At 35.7% G+C, this 24,726-nt stretch overlaps 2 protein-coding genes across 5 annotated transcripts in view; both read right to left on the bottom strand.

Moving 5' to 3' along the window:
- Positions 1-3,750, bottom strand: part of nipbla (NIPBL cohesin loading factor a) — a 31,559-nt gene extending 27,809 nt beyond the window's left edge. For 2 of the 4 annotated variants that reach the window (XM_038305905.1, XM_038305912.1), the window contains exons 1-2: positions 3,361-3,749; positions 1,872-1,946 (exon numbers count right to left, since the gene is read on the bottom strand). The gene's annotated coding sequence lies outside the window, so the exon portion shown is untranslated. Of the gene's footprint in view, positions 1-1,871; positions 1,947-3,360 lie in introns of all 4 variants that reach the window. The other 2 variants (XM_038305889.1, XM_038305899.1) reach the window with 2 other exon arrangements.
- A 4,936-nt stretch (positions 3,751-8,686) lies between these two features.
- On the bottom strand, positions 8,687-24,560 carry LOC119797026 (excitatory amino acid transporter 1-like). The gene is made up of 10 exons (XM_038305875.1): positions 24,400-24,560; positions 23,683-24,006; positions 23,005-23,142; positions 15,560-15,764; positions 15,067-15,109; positions 11,996-12,264; positions 11,662-11,895; positions 11,362-11,556; positions 9,149-9,283; positions 8,687-8,894 (listed from the first exon to the last, which is right to left on the bottom strand). The coding sequence occupies exons 2-10, from the start codon at positions 23,879-23,881 to the stop codon at positions 8,687-8,689; spliced, it is 1,626 nt and encodes a 541-aa protein (XP_038161803.1). The 5' UTR covers positions 23,882-24,006; positions 24,400-24,560.
- Positions 24,561-24,726: the final 166 nt, after the last annotated feature.

Raw genomic sequence — 24,726 nt, 5'->3', positions numbered from 1 at the left:
TATTTACCTTTATTTTTTAAGCAAACAATGAAAAATTTCATATAGATTTCAAGCTTACAAAATCAACTATAACATGATCTTTGAATTAAAAAGTGATGGAGCTCTGTACTGGTCAGTCTGTTAGCTAGCAATGCATACGAGTGTACATTGTACGCCCTTTACTAAAAATATTTGAAATTGCACGGATGTACGGCTTTGGTACGCCCTAATTTTCCCCTGGAAACTTCGCTCAAATGTTAAAAATTTCAACGGCCATAGATGCTGGAGTTGGAAACATTTTATTGTTTCTGCTCAAGGCGCCACATTAACCAATCAGATAAGCTGATCTGGGAGCTGGCAGGGAGACAGACATGGGACTGCTGATGCAGAGCTCTATGATCACTCCTCTGTAACTGTATAATAATGCCTAAAAAAAATTAAAATGTCAAAACCTGGCAGCAAAATATGTTTGCTTTTATTATTCTGGTGCTTGCAGTTTGTACCATATACCTCAAATCTAATTCCAGCCATGTAGCACTACACTTTCTAATTGTTTGAATTAACCTCTGAAACATAATATTGAACCTAAAAATGATCTTGTCTTCTTTATGAAATTTCCACCTCTAGTCAAGCACACATACTTCCCATAATCAGGACAAAAGTAGTGTTGTAACAAAGACAAAACGTTACCTGCATTCCACCTCCAAATTCGGGAAATAGCGTTTCAGAGACTACATTTAAAACTTTACAGCCCCCCATGCTGCACAAAGCCTAAAGGTGTAATTTGCCAAGGTGTACACCCAATGAAATATTCCTAGCTAAAAGCATGGTTCTGGTGTAAACTTCTTCATTTGTTTTTACTTTAGGCTTAAGATTTTGTTGCTGATTTCTGGAGAAGTTATTCGTGTTTTTGGCATTTAGACAGGATTTAAGACGATAGAGAGCTTATTTAAATGCAAAACTACAGTGTCCCATTGAACATTAATAACATAAAAGGATGTAGCTTGGTAGGCATAGAGCCTCTGCACCCGATATAATCTCCCTAATAATTACTGTGTTTAATAAGATCAGTTATTTGCAAAAAATTGGTGTGTAAAACGTATTTTCGAGGAGGTAATTTACATGTTCTGCAAATTAAATACACCCACCAAAGAAATGTTTAAATTATTACAATGTAAATGATAATATACAGTGGTTACCTACTACCATAACTTTGCACAAATGAGAGTCCTATGTAAAAAGCAGTTAAATGCCTTTGCTTGATAGATCAGCTTCCCACTGAGGTAGAGCTGCAGGGCATTAAGACAATATGCAATAATGTTAGTCAATGTGACAATGGTTGCTTGATTTCTTCAAAAGAAAAAAAAATGCTAAACAACATTTATGTGATAGTGAGATTTTATTTCCAGCGACCCCCCCCCCCCCAAAAGAACTAATCATTTACATTTTTAACAGCTTGCTGTTATTACAGTTTGCTTTACATCTACCTAGAAATGCTGGTACAGAAGTCAAAAAATAGTTTTTGATAATATCTGTTTGTAAAGCATTTTCGTAAATATTGCCAACAGCAAACAAGCAACAACATATTGCTGAAATGGAGTGACATTTACGTTGTCCATATTTAGCGCAGCACAAGCAGTTTTTGTGATATTGATAATAAAAAGAATCATAATGTGAAGCACAAGCATTAAAAATATAATGTGCAGACTTACTCTGGGGTAACACGGTTTACATTTAGATCCCAGCACTGGGAAACTAACAGCAATACCATATCATAATTTGCACGATGAAAACTGATGCCTAATAAATGCAACAATAAATAACAAAGAAACACATGCAGCATCAACGATGACATGATGGTCATATCTGAAATACAACAATGACATGTCTACCTTTTAAAAGAAATCCGTGCAGTCTCCGGCAGACTCACTGACATCTCAGATAAAACGTCCTGCACCCTCAGCCTCCTAAATGGAAAACATCTGTGTCAGACTTTTTGCCTTCTTCATCAAAACCATATTTCATTCTGTACCAAAACAATAACATAAAAAGAGCAATGCACAACAGTTAACACTTCTAAGAAAATGCAGAACGTTTTTTATATATATATGTATATATATAACTTTTATGCCTTATTGAACACAAAACAGAGATGAGAGCACATGATGGAGGCCAAGAACTGCAGGTAAATTGCAGAAACGTACTCTGCACGACCTGACTGTAACAGAGGATTAACCGACGGATAATGCAAACTGTATATTAGTAGGTGGTAGCGTTAGCATGTTCAGTCTGTGTTTTTTACCCTGCACGCAGGGGCTTGGCTCTTGGTTGACAGCTGTGAGACTGACAGGCAAGAGGCAGCACAAAGGAACAGATGCACTGTGATGGTGGCGGTAGTAGAGGGAGTGAGTGTGTGTGTGTGTGTGTGTGGGGGGGTGCATCCTCCAGAACCAAACTGTTACACTTCACCTCCTGCAAACACAGAAGCTGTACTATACTACTATGCTCCAGTTTTCATTCAAAACAAAAACACGTCCAAACTCCAACAGTAAAGCGATTGCAGCTTACATGAAGTAGAGTCCTCAGTCAATAACAGAGTCCTAAACAAAACCACTTCTACAATAGTTAAGGGAATGCCGAAGAAAACAACAAAACGTAGAAAAACCCAAAATAACAACAATCTTATTCTACAGCAAACATAAGCATCTGTTAAAAAAAAAACACACACACACACACACAAAACATATTTGCTAAATAGCCGAGCTAAAGCTCACTTGTCTCATAAAAACTACAATATTTAAGCTGCCGAGAAGTTCTTGGCCATTGCGATATCATACGCATGTCCAGAAGCTACATCCAAACTAAAAAAAAAAAAAACACCCCATGCACGGCAAGAGTAATATTTGCTAACAACAATCATCGCGTTTTATTACCTAGCTAGTTATGCTAACTAGCTCTTACTGTTATTAGTTCGGCACTAATGCTATTGCTACTTCAAATAGAAGGGAACAGAGCTAAAATATTACTAAAACCAGGAAACGCTAGTTGAGGTATGCTTATTTCCCCCCCCCCCCCCCCCTCTTCCACCAAGTTAAGAAAAATAGAGATGTGTTTCGGAGTACATGTACGGGCAAGTGCGGGTATAGCAATTCCGTGGCAACGGCCCAATCCTCGGGCTCGACAAATGACATCCAGTGAGGGCCGAGCGCCTCAGCGGAGCAAAAACACACCTAGCTAGCTAGTTAGTAGCTTCCGTTCCCTCCCGGTCAACGATTAACGTCGCCGTAGGTGGTCTCGCAAGAACACATTTATTAACATCATTTTCAATAATTGCAGTTCCAAACTAATAGACACGAGAATAAACTGTGTGTTAGCATTTACCTTCGGATGTTGCGTTCGAAGGGAGGGCAATGTTTTAGCTTGGTTTGAGTCCGTATCTCTAGCTCCCCCTTTCTTTTCTCTCGCAGCTCCTCCAGAAGGAACTCGACTGGCTCGCCAGCTAGCCGACGAGCTAGCCTGCTAGCTATCAACAATAATCCGGGTCGGACCGATTCGTTCTTCTTCCGTCAGTCGAGGGTGGATGTTTCAACGGATATTCGCGGGGAAACATTCGTTCTTCGGAGTTTCAGTCGGTCTATGCCGACATAAACAAGGTTGGCAGCCAATTTCGACCGTAAATGAGAAAAATGACGATTTTTGCGATCATCCAGAGGTTCTCCTCTCGTAGAACAAAATGCCGACCGGAAGTTCTGTCGTCTGACTGACCAAAGATCTCAGGAGTGACTCCCTCCATCGGCGCCAAACAAAATGCCATGCAGCTTTACAGTCTAATCCGCTAGAGAGCGCTATGACACAAGTTTCTCCTCGCTGGCAGCGTATCTACACACTGAAAAAACACCTGTTAGAATTTAAACAACAGAATTAATCAATCATTCACTTCCGCTTGTTTATTTAGAATTTTTACATTAATGCTCAAATCAAATATTCAAATGTATTCATCTAAGCAAAGCAAGCAATAATGATCATAACATGCTTTGTTAAATAAATAGCTAAAGACATGTTTTAGAGCCTCTATACTCCATTTAACGATTAAACGGTCACTACATTTTTTGAGATTATTTCAATAATTGATTAATCCGATGAATTGTTTCAGCCCTAAATAAAATTAATCAAATGGGTTAAACATACTTACTACTGCCTAGATGTACAACTTGTAGAGTGACAGTAATATATTAAATGCTAAGTGTCAGTACCTCTTCTAGTTCCAGTGCACATGTAAATACAATACATTTATTTGGCACCCCTAGAATCTATTATTTCGCTTTGTTTCATGATATAAAGAGAACATTTAAAAGAAATCAGACATATTTAGACTATATTCTGTTAAATAGGCACAGATTTACCTACTGTTTTAGTCGCTGGTAATTTCAAATGCAAACATTTTCAAAGTGGAGAAAATATCCTAATTCCACTTTCATCAGAGCCATTTAAGCTTCAATCATTGATAAACAGCATCTAGTGTGTGTAGTGCTTATAAAATTTGTATAAATTCAGCAAGACATGCTGCTTTTCTCTTTAAACGAAATACACCCTGATTTTCACGACAAGCATAAAATACAAGCATGCATATTTTGGCATAGGACCAATGACATCAGACCAACAGTGTCCGTAACAAAGTTAAAATAAAACCTACGCCCTTGATTGGCCTCCATATAAAATATTAAAAATACTGAACTGATTTCAGATTATTAAAATAATAAACTTTTATTAACAAAAGCAATAATACTAAATGACACTGTACAAATAAATATTGAGATAAACAATAAAACAAGATAAAGTAGCTCAGAAAAGTTACCAGAATAACATTTTTATTACTAGCACGTAACAAAAATGCATGCTTTTGTGAGGATCTTTCCCTTACAACCATTGGTATTTTACCATTTATGGCAACAACAACGTTATCAATAAGTGATTTCATAAGTGCATTAAATTTCTGACAGCTATCAGTGTGATGTTCCATTCAGTAGGGAATTATACCATTTCCACTTAATGCACCTGCTGTGATTATATTTTTGGATATTTTATGAAAAAACTCCCAGGTGTGTGTGTGGGTGTGTGTGTGTATGTGTGTGTGTGTGTGTGTGGGGGGGGGGGGGGGGGGGGGGGTTGAGGGGTGGAAATAGAAAATAAATTGGTTTGTTAATTGTCAAAGTTAACTTTAAAGTTGTAACATTAGCTGGAGACCAATGATAATGGATCAGTGTGATATTTGCACATTTTTGCTGCTTGTAACAATGTCTTAGTTAATTAGATTAACTTTGATCCATTTACAGACCATTTTCTGCATGATTTAAAGGAAAATTTAGAATAATTTACCATCCCCAGATAGTTAAACATGGGCAAAGTCTACAGTCTTTTTCCTGAAGTAAAAACATCTGGACAAAAACTGGTTAATGTTGGATTCAGTAAAAGACTCTTTCAGTTGGCTCTGAGGCCAAAAGGCATGTCTATTTCTCCACAATCTTAGACACTGTGGACTAAATACATATGGGTTTGTAGTCTGCCATAGAAAAGAGTCTTTAGCTTTTCGAAAGAGGACTAGAATCTGCTTGTTGTGTAAAATTGGGTTTAAAAAAAAAAGCGTTGAATGTTGGAGATGTAAATCATATGCCAGTCTTATGTTTACATTTGATCACTGCTGCAATTTAAAGATGGAAATGTCTTGAGAGCTGTACTGAACAAAATGTATTTTTGTATACACTGTGTGTACAAAATTACAATAAAGTCTATCTAAGTCTAACTGCCAGCTTCTACATGTTTGGAGACGTCCACTGAAATGCGTTTCTTTAGTATGGAAACACCAAAATGTATTTACAAAGGCTTGTTCATACAAATAAATATTAAAGGAACTCTGGTGTTAAAATGTATGAATAAAAATAATACAAAACTATACAGTCTTTGTTTCCAAGTTGGAAAATATGTAAATCTTTACCATTACTGAATGATATCAAATACAGGTCTTTTAAGGTGGGTGTAAAAATAAACAGTAAAAAGCCTCTACTTGTATAACTTTTTCTCAAGTCTCAAAGTGCATCACTCTACATTCAGTCATTCAAATACTAGTGGTGGTAAGCTACTACATAGTCACAGCTGTCCTAGGTTAGATTGAAAGAAGCAATACTGCCATGCAGTCGGCACTACAGCGGCCCTCTGACCACCAGCGGTGGAGGCAGGTGACATTTTTTCCCATAGGACATGAGTACACAGACAGATGGAGTGGTGCTGAACAACCAATCCAGTAGTTATAGGTTGAGCCCCTACATCCTGGGTCTAATAATAGAATAGAGGCAGGAATCAAAATCCGAAAGTTAGATTCTGATCCTAAGAAAATAAATATATAAATAGCCCTATTTATAGTGTTTTCCATTTGCAGTACGTGGCAAGTCTCTAAAGACTCAAAGATTTACTATTTTGTGGAGATGTTCTGCATTTCTTTTAAAGAGAATTTGATTAGTACAGAGGTAGAATAGGCATTACCTTTAGCAATTCTCCCTAGGTGGATAAATTCATTTGCACCAACAGCAAGTGAAAAAACAAATGGAGGCATTCTGAGGAACACACTAGTACAAATATATATAAAGTGAATATCTTATTTGAAGGTTGAAGAAGTTATTCCTGTCAAATTGCAGTTTTTGGAAGAAATAAAAACTGCCACTGCTGATAGCTTATATACCAATGAACCTTTGAGTATGTTACAGCTTTTCTTCCACTTTGACTCTTTGGTCTATTCAAGAAGCTAAGGAGGTCTCACAAATCTCCACTACTAGGTATTTAAGTGTTTTCAAAAAAGATTAACGTACAACAAAAGATTTTAATCATTCATTTTTAATAAAAATATTTCGTACAAGTCAACACTACAGTTATACAATCAAATATGTTTGCATGTGAAGTCACAAGAAGAAGCACTTGTACCAAGTGAGGCACCAGCAACTGTAAACAATTTTACTTTTCAATTTCTTAGTGTGTGATGTGTAAAAAAAGGGGAAATATTAGATCAGAAATACATGTAAAGAAAAATGTAGTCACATAATCACTATTTATAAAACCATCAAGAAAACATTTCCATTGGAATTTGAATCTAAAAAATGTATAAACATTTATCTACATGTTTTTATGCAAGTAAACTCTATTTGAATTAATCTGGTAGACTTCTTATTATCTCATTAGTTTTTATTGTCTATTAGTTGATGAAAACAGCAAATCAAACTAATTAAAAAGAAAAACTGGAATATACGGGGTGGGGGTAGTAAGTATTCAACCCCCTTTAATTTTGTCACTTTTTTTTCCAGTGTAGCCATTTTCATTTCATTTTATGTCCCATTAATGTAAGTAAAAATGTACAACATTCTGCAAGTTTATCAAAAAAGAAAAAACAAAGCCAAACATTGCCACAAAAAAAAATTACTTTTTGTAGTTTTTTAGAAAATGAAACAAAGAGTTTAAAGGGGTCTAAATATTTTATATCCCCTCTAAAGTTGTGGCACAGAAGAAAACGATTCCAACCCATTAAAACTTGATATACCAGTAACATCTATCCATTCATGTTTCAAATTAATTGTGCAGTAAGCATAACTTCTATTCCCAAGATCATCAAGCTGCTAGTTAAAAAAAAATATTAAAGTAAAATAAATCACATAAGATCTTCTTTTAATCTGACCAATGCCCAGAATTTCATGTTTCTAATTTGTGAGAAAATAAACATTCTGAGTGTTTTCTTCTAAACATTATGTGGTCTTTGGGTTTCCAAGTGTTTGGATAAAATTTGAGGAAATCTAACAATTTATATGCAGTTTTATTTTTGGTTGAAAATGGAAATAAAAATGGCTTTTGTTTCATACCCATCCAGGTAAATCTGTAAAGAACAGGCCATGGACTTTAGTTATATAGCTGACTATAACATTGGTTGAGGAAGCTGTGAAACAAAAACACCACCAACAGCTGTTTAAAAGTTATCAAAATAAAAAAAAGTACTTACCTACCTCTTTGGTCAGCTAGGACCTAAACAAAAGCATGACGAAAGGCTGAATACATAATCTCCTAATCAAAATATATGTCTGTTCATCATAGTTAAAGCAACAGGAGTCTGATAAGAGGTTATGAAAATGCCCTTTTTTCCAACAGAGCTTGGTAAACCATTTCACATGGATAATATCCAAAACATTTGATTATTATAAAAAGTCATTCTACAAAATAAACAAAAAAGAAAAAGAAATAATTAATCTGTACACTTAAGAGCTGTGAATTGCTGAAGTTGAAAGGTATAGAAATACCACCCTCTGGTGGATCTTATTGGTCGTTACATTAGCTTGTGAAATAGGACATATGGCAAAAAAAGGCCACAGACAGTTTGGCTCTGTAATTCCTACTGTCTGTGACAGTTATGCATCTCAGGATTTATTATTGTCCAATTCATCACAAAAACCAACAAGATAACCGGACATGTTGCAATTATCCAGCCTGCAGTATGTGAGGAAGAGCCTCAATCATCAGTGAAACTTAAGTGACCTGAAATATGTCCTAACAAGTATATTAGATTGAAATCCCTCATTTGTATGAAATGAATATTTGAAAGTCCAAGAGGGCTTAACAGAACATGGTGCATTATGACATGTTTTTTTTTTTTTCAAACAGTCTAAAACACTCCGCACTACATCTTGGTCTCATCTGGATTGGGCCTCTCATTTTCATATTCGTTCTCCTGAGAAACAAGATGGTATGGCTTTTTTTCTTGCTGCTCCTCCATCTTGTTGCCCAACTCTAGGTCGTTCTTTCTTAACTCATGACGAGACAAATGTTCGACTATGCCGGCTCCGATGGAGTCACCAAGGACATTAGTGGTGGTGCGCAATCGATCGCTTTAGAATGAAAGAGATGACAGTAAAAATGTCAGAGAGTAGAAACAGAGGACTGCAAAATAGATCAACTATAAAAGATAAACAAAATAAATCTATTCAATCTCCTAAAGTTATGTTCCATACTGTGTGGCGTATGAAAAAAAATCAGTCAATAGAAAAACAGTGAAGCATTTGGGATGTTCAGTGGTATAATTTTGTTTAACTTAAACTTCCTCTTGATCTCTTCTTTAAACACCGTTCTCACTAATACTTACAGGAACCAATCAACAGCAATGATCAGTGAGATGTCATCTGTTGGAAGGCCTACAGAAGTTAACACTATGATCATGGTTACCAGGCCTGCCTGAGGTATTCCAGCTGCTCCAATGCTGGCCGCCGTGGCTGTGATGCTGAGGAGGAAATTATAAACTATTTAGTTTTTTCAGTCAATCTTGATAATTTCCCCTCTCTGGTGCAGCAGGCTAATTCTTAATTTACTGTGCTGTTAGATTGGGGTTGGGGAGCAGGAAGGGTAGTTGATGTTCATGCTGTGGCTACAGGACTCACAAATGGCATTTCTTTCCTTCTGTTGCTCATGTTTCTCTCACTTGCTGCTGACACATCTAAATATTCTGTCAGTGGAACAAAATATTTCTATTGTATTCTATCCAAGAGCACAGCAATGCAAAATAATTCATATCAATTAAACCTTTATGCAATTTGTTACAATACAGCTACAGACATTGATGTATTCAGTGGGACAGTGTGGGAAAAACTGACAAAGTAGTCCAATATTGTGTCAAAGACCAATGCATTATATTAAATCTGTTTTGACATGTATTTGTATTTAATCCTCTTTACTTTAGCTAGGCCATTAGTTGTACTCTCTTGTTGTATTAAGAAAGCAAATTTGAAATGAAAGTCACAGTAATAATTTTTTTGGGGAAACAGCAAACTTGTGGAATAAGTTACTCTGTCAATACAAGATCAAATTTTCTGAGCTTAAATGCCAAACTATGTCTAAAGAAAGGTTAACATTGCACAGACTAAAACGTGCCACCATTGTAGTTAAGTACAGTGGTGGCAGTATCATGCTGTTTTTTTTTTTTTGTTTTTTTTTTTAGAAGGGAATGCTAAGATGGGAAAATTGATAGAGGTAAATCCATGGCAATTAGATCAAGTAGTATTAACGTGATAGATTTGACTAATCGTAGTGCAAACTTATATTCTCAAAGAATCTGTGAAAACATCTGGAAACTGATGTTTACAGATGCTCTAAACCAAAATTAAAGAAAGCACTTAATCAAGGGAGTAGGATAAATACTATCTCAAAGGAATAAAGGTGAATACACAGGGGGGAAAAAAGTGGAATAAACAATAGGAAAACAAACACAGAGACATGAACTGATATGAAAGGAATAAAATGAACAGAAATAAACAACCAGGAAATGCTAAAAGCATAAAGAAAGTTGAAACCCAAAAACCTGTAGACTACACCTTTAACTGCAGTTAAAGCTGTTTCTACAAAGTTTCACAAAAGGGTCATACTTTTTAAAATTGCTTACTTCAATAAATTATGTTATCATACAGCACATAAAATCCCCTAAAATAGGAAAAGTTGGTGGTTAATGTGAAAAATAACAAAAAACTAAACTACACTAAACACAAACTAAAACACATATTTAAGGGGCATTAGTATTTAATAGAACCCTCTAAATAAATTCTGTAAACTCTAGAGTTAATGCCCATGGGTCCCTTGTCAAATAAAAACCTGATAATATATGTTGTGTCTCTGCAATGTTTTTTGTAGAAGTTATATAAGTTTAAATTTTTTTGGCGAGACATCAAATTTTGAAGCCTGGCTCCGCCCCTTAAACATTAACCAAAAATCAGGTTTTTTTTATAACTTTTAATCTTCTATGCCTTAATTGCGATTAGAGCAATTTTCAAGCCGACATCTCCAAATCCCTCAGAGACATATGATCAAATGTAGACGTTATAAATGGCAAAATCACAGTCAAATTTTGAAATTCAATCCAAGATGGCCGACTTCCTGAGCATCATTAAGTATGACGTTAATTGAGTTTTTTGTAAGTCTGGGGACGCTCTACAAGTGTACCAATTTTCATGTTTCTATGACAAAAAAAGGTCAATGGTGAGGGTCTTTTGAAAATTTGAAGAAGGCGCTGTTGAGACATTTCTGAGCAACTTTTGAGTCCTCATTAAAATACTTAAATTTTCACCAGTTCTGACGTATGAGCAAAGTATGGTGAGTTTTTGTATATGCTAAGGCCTCCAAAAAGCCAATTCACTTGGCCTAATGTTTTCGTTCTAAGGTCTGGAGATGGTTGGACAACAGCAGAATCTTTTCTTTGTTCAGTCTGAATTAATAATTTATAGTCAGATCCAAAGAGTCAACAGTGTTGCTATTTTTTGTTACTTTTTCAATGAAATAAGATGTTTTTTGAGGAGCAAATTTTTGCAATACCTGATGGTTAGAATCTGTCCGAAGTTAAGATCATAGGCATTGACCTGTGCAATAAAAATGGCTGCCAGGGCTTCATACAAAGCCGTCCCATCCATGTTTATAGTGGCTCCAACTGGAAGAACGAAACGAGTCACACGCTTGTCCACCTTGTTATTTTCCTCCAGACATTTAAAAGTGATTGGTAATGTGGCAGAACTGTGTAGAGACAGAGGGATGATGCTATGAAAGATTATAAGGCACAGTAAAAATGTTCATGGAGATCTTTTCTGTCACTGATTGAGAATAAATGAAATCACAGACCTAGATGATGTTCCAAGTGCAGTTACAAGTGCTTGTAGAAGCCCAGCAATGAAAACCAAGGGGTTCTTTCTGGTGATAATGAAGTAGAGTGTTGGGAGGACAACAATGGCGTGGATGAGCAGGCCACATATAACTGTTACTGTATACATTCCCAGCTGGCCACCCATGGCTGAAATATCATCCATCTCCATAATTTTACCAGCAATCAGGAACAGAATGCCAACAGGGGCATACCTGAGGATAGAGAGTGATAGAAATGTAAGACTGAAAGATGCTATTTTGTGTTGTCTCTAATTTATCATTCACTGTTACAGATCAGATTTCTGGTACATACCACATTATTATGGCCACCAGCCTCATGATGGCCTCATTGAGGCAGTCAAAGAAGTCTTTCAGGGGTTTTCCCTGTTCCCTCATGTTCCCGATGATCAGACCGAAGCACAAGGAGAACATCACAAGTCCCAGTGCATTTATTCCATTGACTGATCCTGAAACTGGAATCATCTCCTCTTGCTCTATTTCTTGGCTGCCATTTTGGAGGAATATAGTATCGTTCACCGTAACAGTCACATGGATTACTCTCTTGGCATAGTGCGTCTTGAACTAGGATATAAAGAAAGATAAATATGACTTTATTCATTTCTAATTCAGGAAAATCAATTTAAGGCTCAGTGACAGAAAAAGAGGAAAAAATAGCAAAAGGATGTTTTAGATCAAAATCCAAAAGCAGGGCTAACATTTTGAAAGTCATTGCTTTCTGACCAGGGCTACTTGGTCGCTAGAATTACCATGGCTTACGCAAAAATACAGTTGGCATTTGTGTGCAAAGTATTTCCATATATATCTATATTTCCAATTATTGTATTTCTTATTTGGATGTCCAGTCAATCAGTCTAGCAGCTCATGGCTGAAGATGGCCATTAATATACAGCTTATGATGAACTGCTAAATTAAATGGTCATTTGGATGATTCTTGGAGATTAGTCTGTTTGAAAATCCTACAACTGTATATAATAATAATTGATAATAATTTTAGATAAATTATTCCATTGCAATCATTTAATAATAATAATAAAACAAATGCTTGTAATATACTAATAATATTTTATTATTAAAGTATTTTTAACTCGATTCCTGCTTGCATCCCTGACCATCCACTCCCTTGCCCGTCTATCCGTCTTTCTTTCCATCAATCTTGTAGAGTTAATTTATGTGTGGTGTAGCAGAGGGTGGAGCTTCAAATTGCTGTTTTTTTCTTTCTGCATTGCACATCTCCTAAAGTGTTTTCTTGTTTACATGTGTTCATTAACAAGGAAATACAGAAACTCTTTTAGGGTTATCTTTTAATGTAGTTATTCATTCTGAGAACTATTTTAATTTTGTAAATTTGTTCAGCTTGACTTAATACAAACCTCCATAATCTCAATCCTCTAGTCTCTCTCCAAAATGCAAACAACATGCTGTGAAAATGTCAAAATTCTCTTGCTTTGCAAAATAAGAACTTTACAAAATACAATTCAGTATAGAAAGTGGCTTACTGCCAGAGTAAGAAACATTTTGGTTGATGATAAATCCATGAAAATCCTTTAAAAATCACCTTTACATAGTAGGAACATAAGAAAATACTTTTTAAATCTACTCAAAGATTTTGGACATAGCAATGTGTTCATGTGCCAGGAAGTAGCTACTCTCTTGCACTATTTAGAATAAAAGAACCTTTCAACAAAACAAAACAAAACAAAACAAAACAAAAAAAAAAACAACAGTGCAATGTTCGAAATATCTTACCATACCAACTTTATATGAATTATTATTTTTAGTTTCCTTATTTTTCAGTTTTAAAAGGTCAGCACGTTCAATTTAGACATCTTGTACAGCCCTGCTGGGTATGTAGTGTGAAAATCGGTAAAGCAACCTGGATTGTCGTGTATTTTGTAAAACTGCTATCTTGTAAAAAAATAATTTCTCTTGATGTTTCCTATCCATCGAGATTATATACAATTTACTAGTAAAGTTTGAGACCATTGACTAACCAAGTCTAAGTGAAAATTATTACTTTCTCTTTTTTCAGATAAATTCAAATGGTTGTTTTTTTCAATGCAATGCTACTACGGTAATTGAATAATGGAAAATAACAACTAGTAATAATTGCTTTTTCATAAAAGGCCTATAATAAATGTGACAGCTCTCTGAATTCTTATAACACAGGTTTAAATAATAATACTGAATTTGTATTTTTGTGGCAAACCAAATATGAATCATGACCTGAGATTTACATAAGAATGACCTGGGTGATTTAAACAGATATTGGAAAGAAAAAAAAGAAGCTAAAACCTGCTCTAGAGAAACTTTTGACAAGTTCATCCAGTTAGAGCCTACACTTATCAAGTGCTGGGTAAATAAATAGAAGAAATTAACACATGGATGTGCCAAAAGTTTCTTCAGCTGAATCTAAACAAAACTGATGAATCGTTTCTGGACCAAAGGACCATAATTAGGCAGACAGCTTCAGACCTGACAGCTATAGACCAATAATTAGGCTCATTATGGGTGTAGTGATGGACTCAGACCTGAATCTTCAGACCACATAAAGACAGTAACAAAATCGATCTATTATCACCCAAGGAACATCTCCAGGATTAAAGCACTAATGTCTCAGCAGGACCTTGAAAAACCAATTAATGCATTCATCTTTAGTAGAACTGATTACTCCACTGTTAACTTCACAGTTCTGACTAAAACGTTGACCAGACAGCTGCAGCTGATCCAGAATGCTGCTGCCTGCACCCTCACCTAAACGAAGAAAGTGGAGCACAGTTCTAAAATGGTTACATTGGCTCCCCATTTATCACTCAAAAGACTTTAAAATACTTCTGTTAGTCTATAAACCACTGAATGGCTTAGCTCCAAATTACATTGCAGACTTGCTGTCAGTGTATCAACCTCGCATTTTTTATGGCTCAAATTTGTTCTGCAAAAACCAGAACCAAACATGGTATAACAGCTATTAGTTCTCATGCTCCAGTAATCTTTAACTAAATACCAGAGAAGTATAAAAGTGCAAACCCTCAGTTGCTTTAAATTAGATTTAAAGTGTATTCGCTGACACCAACAGTTGGTTGTGCTATCTAAACATTTTAAGTTAAGTTTTGAGTGCAACTATCCTCTCATTTTTTTAATCAATTGTTTTATCTTTTTTTTAAATATAGCCACTTCATTTGAATTATTCATTTTTATTTTAATTATTTGTGTTACTTTTATGCCATGGAAGAGTACTTTTCTTTTTCTTTCTCATGTGCAGCATTTTGGATTGTCTTACTACTAAAATGTGCTATAGAAATAAAGCTACCTCGCCTTGTTAAATTACAGAACATCTGATTAGAAATTAAGTAAAATGATATATACCTGTTTGGTGCAAGCTTCCACAAGGTTTGGAGGAAACATATTTCTGTGGGGGAAAAATTAATAGTTTGGTTTTTTTGAAGACATAATGGAAACAACTGCTTTTCTTTAACATATTTATCATGGAAAGTAGTAGTTTTAGAATAAATAAAAATGTAATAATCAAATATAGTTTAAAAATAAGAGCAACCACAAGGTTACTAAAATAAAAAAGTTATTTCAAATACATGCACCTGAGTCTAAGACCATGAAAACTGCAAAGCTGGAAAAGGCTTTCAATTTTATTTTCTCAGTTGACATTTAGTCTAAAAAAAAAGCAGACAAACAACATAGTAGCTAAAAAGAGCAAAGTATCTTCCTGGAGTTTTTTGGGGGAAATTAATAAAATAGTGAACTGAAATAGTCACTTTTAACAAAGGATCAAGTTGGTTTATTGTCTTACTCATTTTTTTAGGGAAAGTCTTTCACCTTCTTTAAGAATCAGGACTATAAATACCTGATAAGATCCAGAAAGGCATCAGCAGGGCTGACCTGCTCTATCTGCTGCTGCTTGGTGAACTCATCCTTGGATCCCTTTCCAGGGTGAATAATGAGAACCATGACTATACCAATGAACACAGCAATCACAGTTGTGGTGGTGTAGTAGATCACTGCCCTCATACCCATCCTACCAGAGGCCCGTCTGTCCAGCGAAGCAATGCCTAAACATGACAAAAATAGTCAAACAAACAAAAATCAACTTGTTAAATTATATTTTGTATATTATAATGATAAACAAAGCAAGCCCTTTGCTGCCGTTGTTGTTTCTCTTCGTGCTGCTTCAAAACTATTCAGGCAGAGCTAATAAGTTTACGCACTCGATCAAATGAAAGATTTATGAAACATGAAAAAAGGAGGGTTTAAAAAAAAACTTTTTAATTTTAAAATGCAAGTTATCCTTTACAAAACAACTGAATATTAAAGTTACTTAGAAACATTTGATGGAAATGTATTAGGGGAAATAGAAAAACTTACTGCAGTGCCTGTGTTAGCTGTGAGCATGTAAGATCAACTCAAATTCCTTATTTTGAACATGGTCATGGCCAATGAAGCTGATACTGATAGCTCGCTTGCATAATTTTGCACTACCTGAACCTAATACGTTGAAAAACATATGAAAAAAAGTACTTTTATATCCTAGTTCAAGACGCACTATGCCAAGAGAGTAATCCACGTGACTGTTACGGTGAACGATACTATATTCCTCCAAAATGGCAGCCAAGAAATAGAGCAAGAGGAGATGATTCCAGTTTTAGGATCAGTCAATGGAATAAATGCACTGGGACTTGTGATGTTCTCCTTGTGCTTCGGTCTGATCATCGGGAACATGAGGGAACAGGGAAAACCCCTGAAAGACTTGATGAAAAAGCACCAACTCTTTTTGTGGTAGGACTACAATAGCTTAGCAATGTAAAAGTATAGCATTGACCTAACCACGAAAAACTCCAAACCCCTTAAAAAAAGAAAATATGGCAAAATGAATAAGAATAAAAAATTACATACAAAAGAAATGAAAAACTATAATGAACTCAAATCTTGACAGTTGGTGCTTAACTCTAAATCGGCTATTCCAAAACTATTATTTTCTTCCCATGCAGTCATCCTTTGCTTTTGTTAAACAGAGACTCACTGAGTAGCTATAATGAACTCCCTCTTCCCCTCATGTAGGACCAATCCTGCCATAATCAATGACAAATTCAAAAATAAGGAAGCATTTTTTTATGTCTTTGATAAAGGCAAACAACCACTAATTGAATATTCATGTGTTTTTTGCATCTTTATTCTCGATTTTTTTTTTAACATCTGTATTTTTAAGTTAACAAATGAGAATTTTGTTGATTTATATTTTATTCTAAATCCCCATATGTTATATTTTATTATTTTCTCGGGTAATATAGAGACACCAATCAACCAAGGAAGCCAGGTCAGAGAACCCACGCATGAGAAAATGCAAACTCCATGCAGGAAGACCCCAGCCCAGAGTTCAAAACCAGACCTTCCTGCTGCAAGGGAACAATGCTACAATCAGCACCACCATGCAGCCCATTAAAAAAGAAGCACATTTTTTTTTTACTTCCCTGCTATTAGTTTTCAAATCAATTCAATTAAATTTATTTATATAGCTAAAATTCACAACATGTCATCTCAAGGCACTTTATAGAGACAATTCAACCAGATCATACAGTCAGATATTAAACATTTCTTTTTTTTTATCTTCTGTAGCATTTTACTATTATCTGTGTCATTATACGTTCACATTTTTGTGCACTTTCAAATCATCTTACTCAGCAGTAATTAAAAAAAAAAATTAAATAAGGTTAATTATTGTAGGATATTTTTATTCTGTCCCTTTACTTGCAATTGATACAACTGAATTTCTATTCTATTCTATTCTATTCTATTCTATTCTATTCTATTCTATTCCATAAATCCATTGGTCTCTAGAATAAAAGACTTGAACTTTATCAAGGTTCTTTGACTTTTGAGATTTGCATCAGATGAAAGTCATTTTATTGTGATTTTTAATTATTCTTCCTCATGGCAATCAGAATAGCCTTGATGTGCCGCTGATTTCAGTGCTCATGTGTGTCCAGTTAGCCTGGGAAAAGGTTCTGTAATTATAAAGGGAATACACCCAACCGGATTATGATCTCTGACAACAAAGAACCACAAGAAATACAATCTGACTGCGACCTTTACTACAGGAAAAATAACACCTGCTACAAAATCCCTTTGGGGAAAGCTAATAATCTGTTTTTATATTGCAAATTTAGGTACACCTGCGGTAAGACATCCACATTTTTAGTCATGGATTGTCATTTTGTCACCAAGCTGGAGAGAAGGTAGAACACAGTCCCTACGTCTTTATCTGCAAGGTCTTGAATGTTCCTCTATGTATCATTAGTTTGCTGCGAACACAATGTGCAGAGATGACAGTTCCTGATTGTCCTGACTAAATCCAGGGCAATGCTTGTCCCTTAGAGAAGATGATACAGGCAAGGTGTAACTGTATGTGCCAGTGATTTCTCATACAGAGAAAACCTGTTCCAGCAGAACTCAGACCCAACATGCTTTTGTTTTGGCTGGCAAAATTTAGCAACGAGGAAGACAGAGAGCTGATGGTACAAACAATGAGCACAGTCTATGTGGACAAAGATGGGAGAAAAAAGACACAAAGAGAACTGAATTAAGAGATGGAGAGGCTGCTTTAAAATATCCTCATTCAACTATTATCTTTTTGTCAGAGCTTCGTAAGCAGGGTTTGTTTGTTGGAGAGATTTACTGTATGTATTCATTTATAGGTCTTTGACGCTATAGATGTTTGTTGAGAAGTTTGTGAATCTCTCAGAAGGTCCGTTTTGTTTAAGATTGCCTGGCTTACATCCTTTAGTGTTTAAGAGTGTATCTGGGAAAAGGATTAGAAAACTAATTGAAAGTATTAAAAAGGCATAATTTATAAAGAGTATAAATGAGTTTTGGTGACATCCTGCCCCACTTCTGCCCCTCATTGTTCCTTTTTGTCCCATCGTGTTCAGGACTCATGCTTTAGAGGCATTTCTTTCTGATCTTCTTCTTCCCCTCCCTTATTCCCACATCTCCAGTTTATAACCTGCTCTTGTTTCCAAATCTCCATCATGATCTTCTTGCACCCCTTTTTTTCTCCTCTTGTCTCTCCCCAAATCTTTTATCTATCTTCCCTTTTTTTAACAGACACTGATCTTATTGCTGCAGTTCTTTTATTCACTGATGGCTTTCTTCTTGCCTGATGACCCTGGGAAAACTTGTTGACTTCGTCTAGGCTACACGTACACACAATGATCCCCTGACTGTTGGCCAGGCAACAACAGATGCAGCTTACCAATTCAATCTTTTCAAAAGATCGAAAAGAACAAGGTTGAAGTTGTGCTTGTTGAATGGCTTTCTTTGTAGTCTGGCTTTGTGAGAATGTTTGTGTCCCACCACATATGGATAATCCCAAACTAATGTATGGTACATGCTTCAAATGTTTTTACAACAGTCTAAGATGTCTTGCATCCCTTTTTATTCAGCCTTTCTAAATCTTTCGGGATACATTTTTATTAGTTATCCACATTACAGATTAAAATATTTCTTATTCCTATTCCTATTCTTCTTTACAAAATATATCCAGCTCAGTCTATTGATGGATGGGTAGAGTGCATCTGAACAGCAATTTTCAAGTTTTGCTGCATATTCACAAATAGATTTAAAAGAAAATTTTGCCTTTACCATTCAAAGGTTTGACTGTGTTGATTTGAATTGTTTTGCTCTTGTTTCCCCATCAAGCTTCCTTGTCTGTGCTAAAAAATACTATCGCCACAGCATAATGCTGCCACCACCATGCTTTATAATGCTAATTGTGTGTTCAGACTGTTGAGCGCTATTCATTTAGCATTTAGCGTTTTGCACAGAGCAGCCAAAATGCAAACATCTATTCTATTTGTTTTCTGATGCCCCATCTTGTCAAAATAAAAATAAAGTAAAATACACAAGACAAATAATTTTCATTTCACAAGTTTTTCCCAGTAGTGATGGATCGCTGCAGTTCCTCCTCTGCTGCTGCTGTGAGTAATTCTTTCTCTGATGTCAGTGCATAGAACAGCTGCATTTATAATGTGATTCAATTACATAATAAAGGACTAGAAATACCTAGAACTGACTTCTGAAGGCATTTTAATGGGTTTTACCATAAATAGTGTTTGTTAAACATGTATGCTTTTGATAATAAACAGAAAATGTATTTTACAATTAAGCTGTCATTTAAATTTCTTGTGGCCCAAAATAATATATTGGGCCAAGGTTTGTGGTTACAATGTGACAAAAGTTGGTTGTTATTTTCAGAATTCTAAAAGTTTCGATCTTTAATTAAATCTGAACATCATCTATCTTGGTAAATACAGTTGGCCCAATCCCTGAATCTTTATCTTCAGTCCTTTATCGCCTCTCGCTGCTGTCTCCCATAATTCCTTTTCTAATCATTGCAACATAAAAGCCCTTTAGTGGTATCAATTGACTTCTTTAGTTTTGAGGTTATATTAAACTAAGATATATGGAGAAACATTTGGCTAAAACATATTACTTAACAAATGAACCTTCTTCTATGTTCTGCTTATCATTTAATGAGTGAACCACATAATAAGCCTCTTTCTCATAAGCCTCTATCCGTTGTTCTCCTCCTTATCCGCCTTACAGCCCCCCCTCTTACCTTCCGGGGCCCCACTACATTCAGTAAAAAGCTGCTCTCAGGGCCCCTTCAAGGTCTGCTTCAAGTTTCTTGGTCTCAACTTAGATTCACTTATAGATTAAATCACATCAGAAGCAAGGGCTTTTCATGTGGAGCAATTGCTTTTACTCTAACCATGTTCAGTATCATGTCCTTTGACCATGTTGTTGAAGAAAATGTAGGAATAGAATATTATCAAACTTGAATAAAATGTTACTGTTGTTTTAACAGAGTAGGATTATATCTGCTGGGGGGAAAAAAAGTTTTTGATAAATTCAGTGATGGAAACAAGATCAAACTCAAGTTTGTTAAATTTATTTCATTAGATTTTCAAAACACAGATAGGACGATTATTTTATTTAGCTGAAATAATAATAAAACCATAATATTTTCTTTACTACAATAGATCTGTGTTTATATTTTTATGTTTTGCCTTGGCTGTATGATTATATGCATGTGACACACAAGTCTTAAAAAAGTGCAGGCCATTAGAGTGTTCAAGAAGTTTCTGCAACAAAAATATATTACAGTGAAAAAATATATAAGTAGAAGTTTGTGTTTATGAGGTTTTATACTTATATGCAGAGGTGTTGCTAAGATAATGATTTTATGATGCTTTTTGTAATTTTTTTTCTATTTTTAAGTTATACTGGTGTAATAAGATGAAAATAATACATTTTTGTACATATGTGATTCATTTCTTTTTACATACTAGTGCAGGGTTTATTATAAGAATCCAATTATGTATTTTATTCACTGCAGTGCTATTTAAAAGATGTATACATATAGAACATATTCTTCCTCACTTAAAACTGAAATTCTTACAGATTCAAAACCACAATAAGTATGAAAAACATAATTATACTAATTCATTAGTCATACAGAAAAATGAAAACAGTATTTAAATAATTAAAAAAACTTTCTTTAATAGATTAGATTATGGTAATGTATACTGTTCTGGATACGAAGATAAACAACTTGGAAAATAAACGTGTCTTCCATGAGTTCCACACGCTGTGGTTGAGGTCATGTGTCCTAAACGAATCAAGATACTGCTGTTATGCTCTGTTGTAGCACAAAGCAGACTATTATAAGTTGTGTGTCTGTCATCCCCTCAGGCAATTGGGCCCTTTCCCTGTCAGTCACTGACGCTGGAAGTACGCTCCTCCAGTATTGGTTAGTCAATTTTACGTAAAACCCACCGTTGCCTGCATCTTGCTACTGATGACCAGGGTTTTGTGTTATTCAATCGTGATTCAACATATAAATATATTTTTTCCTTGCAAAGAAAAAGAGGCCGCCATCCACAGCAAATTCATTAGGATGGTTTTCATAAAACTTTGGCATATCTGAGAAGAGCTCAGGATGTTACAAAAGACAGGTTCAGAAAATCTAAAATATTCTAAATAAAACAATTAAATAAGTGGATGTGTTGCATCCAAATAAAAAAAAAAGTTTAACAGGTCAAACATGTGATTCAAGGCAGAACTGCAAGTCAACATGTTTGGGCTTTGCTAATGAGATCATCCACTACTGTCCTTGAAAGCAACAAAACATATCGGCTCAGAAAATAGCTGGCTCACGGCTACTCATGATCTACACATAGGTCAGTATAACCACAAAACATAACAGCCTTAGTTTTGTAGTTCTTCATGTCTGAGTAGCTCTCTTATTGATCCAAAATAAAAGAACCAAATGAAAAAGGAGATTTAGATTGAAACCATGCAGGATAGCTTGGAGGGAGCCTTTTGTAACTGCAAAATGGGGAATAAACAGTGAGGCCACATAGAGCGGACACACAGCAGGGTGAATGGGGGAAATACAATATTGTTAATTTAAGACAGGAGGAACATGCAGCATTGCCTTTAAGTTGTGTGATACAATGTAAACAATAGACCGTCGGAATGTCTTTCGGGATGGCAGACCATATCTGTTACTGTGTATTTAATCTAGATGCAGTCAAGGACAACACATTTGGCTTGAACAAGCTTTTAAAGTATCTGCTTCATTACATGCATTTGTTAAAAACATGCAATAACTGAAGCTGGTAATAAATACAATCAAAATAAACCCAGCACAACACTTTAAGTCTAACATAGGAGCTTTAATAAAACATTATTATTTTAGGTTTTTCTCTCTGCTGTTCTTTTTCTCTTATGTTGAAATAAGTCCTCTCTTTTTATTCAAAATGTTCTTGCTTATTGATTTATTAATTTCCCTATAACCCTCATCATCTAACTAATATAATATGTGATGAGATGTGATGACTGGTGCGATTTGAGGAGTTGTTTGTTCAGCGAGCTTAAGATAACACAGAACAGGAACATGTACCTCATCAGCCAATGGCCCTGATGATGCTCAAAGTTAGTTGACATTGCATTAGTTGCAGTTGTTTTTATTTGCAAAAATAAAATAAAAGGCTTTTGAATATTTCCACCTACCCTATAATCTACCCTTAAGCCATTTTATGTTTTCTCTCTTTTTTTACATTAAGTTATTCTACTAAAAGCAAGAAGCCAGTATATAATATAAGTACCTAGCAGTGCTCCCTTCCAAATTATAGGAGTTGTTTATTTGCTTATTAGAAGATAATACTTATTCCTGGTTGCATAATCTTTGTTTGCTTTGCTAAGTTATACCACAAAGCTGTTAAATGATACCTGTGATAAGACTTGAGACCAGCAATGGCAGCACCAGCATCTGGAGCATTCTCATCAGCAGCTCTCCGGGAAAAGAGAAGTACTTTACTTCACGGTAAGACAGTTTGTATGGGCGCATTGAAAATCCCAGGATTATACCTGCAGGAAGATCAAATATGGAGGCAAAATGTTACATTTCAAAATACAAAGCTGTACAAAAGAAGGTCAAGTAGTACTATAAAACTCTTTTCAAATCAAGTCTTTTTTATGGGCCTTTTGTTAATTCTAACACAAATCTACTGTCATGTTCAAGATAACAGATTTTGCCATCTGACAAGCATCCTGGCACCCTAAATTTAACAGTCTGTCATGTCGTGGGGTATTTCTAGCTGCAGATGTCCCTGCTTTAGTTGGGTCAGCTTTACCTCCTTCTGGGTAGAATTTAAAGGTCAGCAGTTCAGTCACCAGGTCAAGGGAAGTCTAGTGTGCTAAATGCATCAGAGCTGACTCCGTTAGGTCTTCTTTAGTTTGTGTCCTTCCTCCATTGTACAGCGGGGAAAGTAGTGACTTGGAAGTTAAGAACTATTTGTCTGATATGGATAATGAGGTTTCCTTTGTAAATATACAAAATTGCCCACAGAGTTAAGAGTTTAAAACTCACATAGGTCCAAGAGGAAAATCCCTGAGTGTGTTTCTTACCTATTATAACAGCAGCGATAGTTAGAATGACAAAAGCATTTCTCATGAAGAACGCCTTCAGTTGGTCTGTCTTAATGTTCTCCACTCTCTTCTTGGCGAGCAATGATCTGGACTGGATTCCAGCCCGGATATGGTGAAGACCACCGCGGCTTCTCTGTGGGTTCTCTCCATTGCTTTGAGTCATATTTGTGGCCTGCATCTGCAGAGCTGCTGTGGAGCAGGCCTTAGCAGTGATGAGTACAGTATAGATATGTTGACGACTCGGTTAAGTCCTTCTGCTCCTGAGGGTCACACCTCTCCTTTAGTTAAATTATTAGTAGCTGCCTGGTGAGTGGAGTAAAATGATGTAGATGTAAATCTCATAATCAGAAGTATAGACAAAAATCTTTGTTGGAGAAACAAATAAAAAAAAAGATAGTTATAAGCATCTCATTACAGTATTTATGACTGTTTATGACTGTTATGTAAACAATAATAAAAACAACACTGCTGGAAATCCTGCATGCAAAAGATATTTTAGCTTTCTAATCTAGAAAAGCTCCAAGTTGATTAAAAACCAGAATTCTATTTGCAGCTGTAAAGAATTTGCTAACTTCCTTCTCTGTACACACGTGTACAGTTTGCTTTAGATAGGCATGTCAGTTCAGACACAGAAGCTCTTCCTCTGACTTTTACAGATGATAAAAAACAGAGACATAAACCTTTTTTTCCCAGTACCTTTAGACTTGAGGAATAAGGTCCTCTGGAGCAATGTCTGAGTTTTCCAGGAAAAAGATCAGGCTTAAAGCTTGAGTCGGTGTGAGAGGGGACGAGGGGTTCTTTGGCTATGAACTGGCTGTGCAACCAGCAACTAAGAGATATTCAGTTGAGAGACAGGGGGTGGAGAAAGGAAAGGGGGGCGTAGCATCAGGGATGAGGGAATGAAAGAGCCAGTGAGAGAATGGAGGCGGTGCCCTCAAAGAAGAGTGGTAGTCACTGAGTCGCACAGCTTGTGCTTGTGGTGAGATGGAGGGGGAACTACTGGCAGCAGCGTAAAAAAAGGAA

Source organism: Cyprinodon tularosa, unplaced genomic scaffold (genome assembly GCF_016077235.1).
Source record: "Cyprinodon tularosa strain WSP-4 unplaced genomic scaffold, ASM1607723v1 ctg115, whole genome shotgun sequence".
Lineage (NCBI taxonomy): Eukaryota > Metazoa > Chordata > Actinopteri > Cyprinodontiformes > Cyprinodontidae > Cyprinodon > Cyprinodon tularosa.
This window is presented reverse-complemented; position numbering and strand designations above follow the sequence as displayed.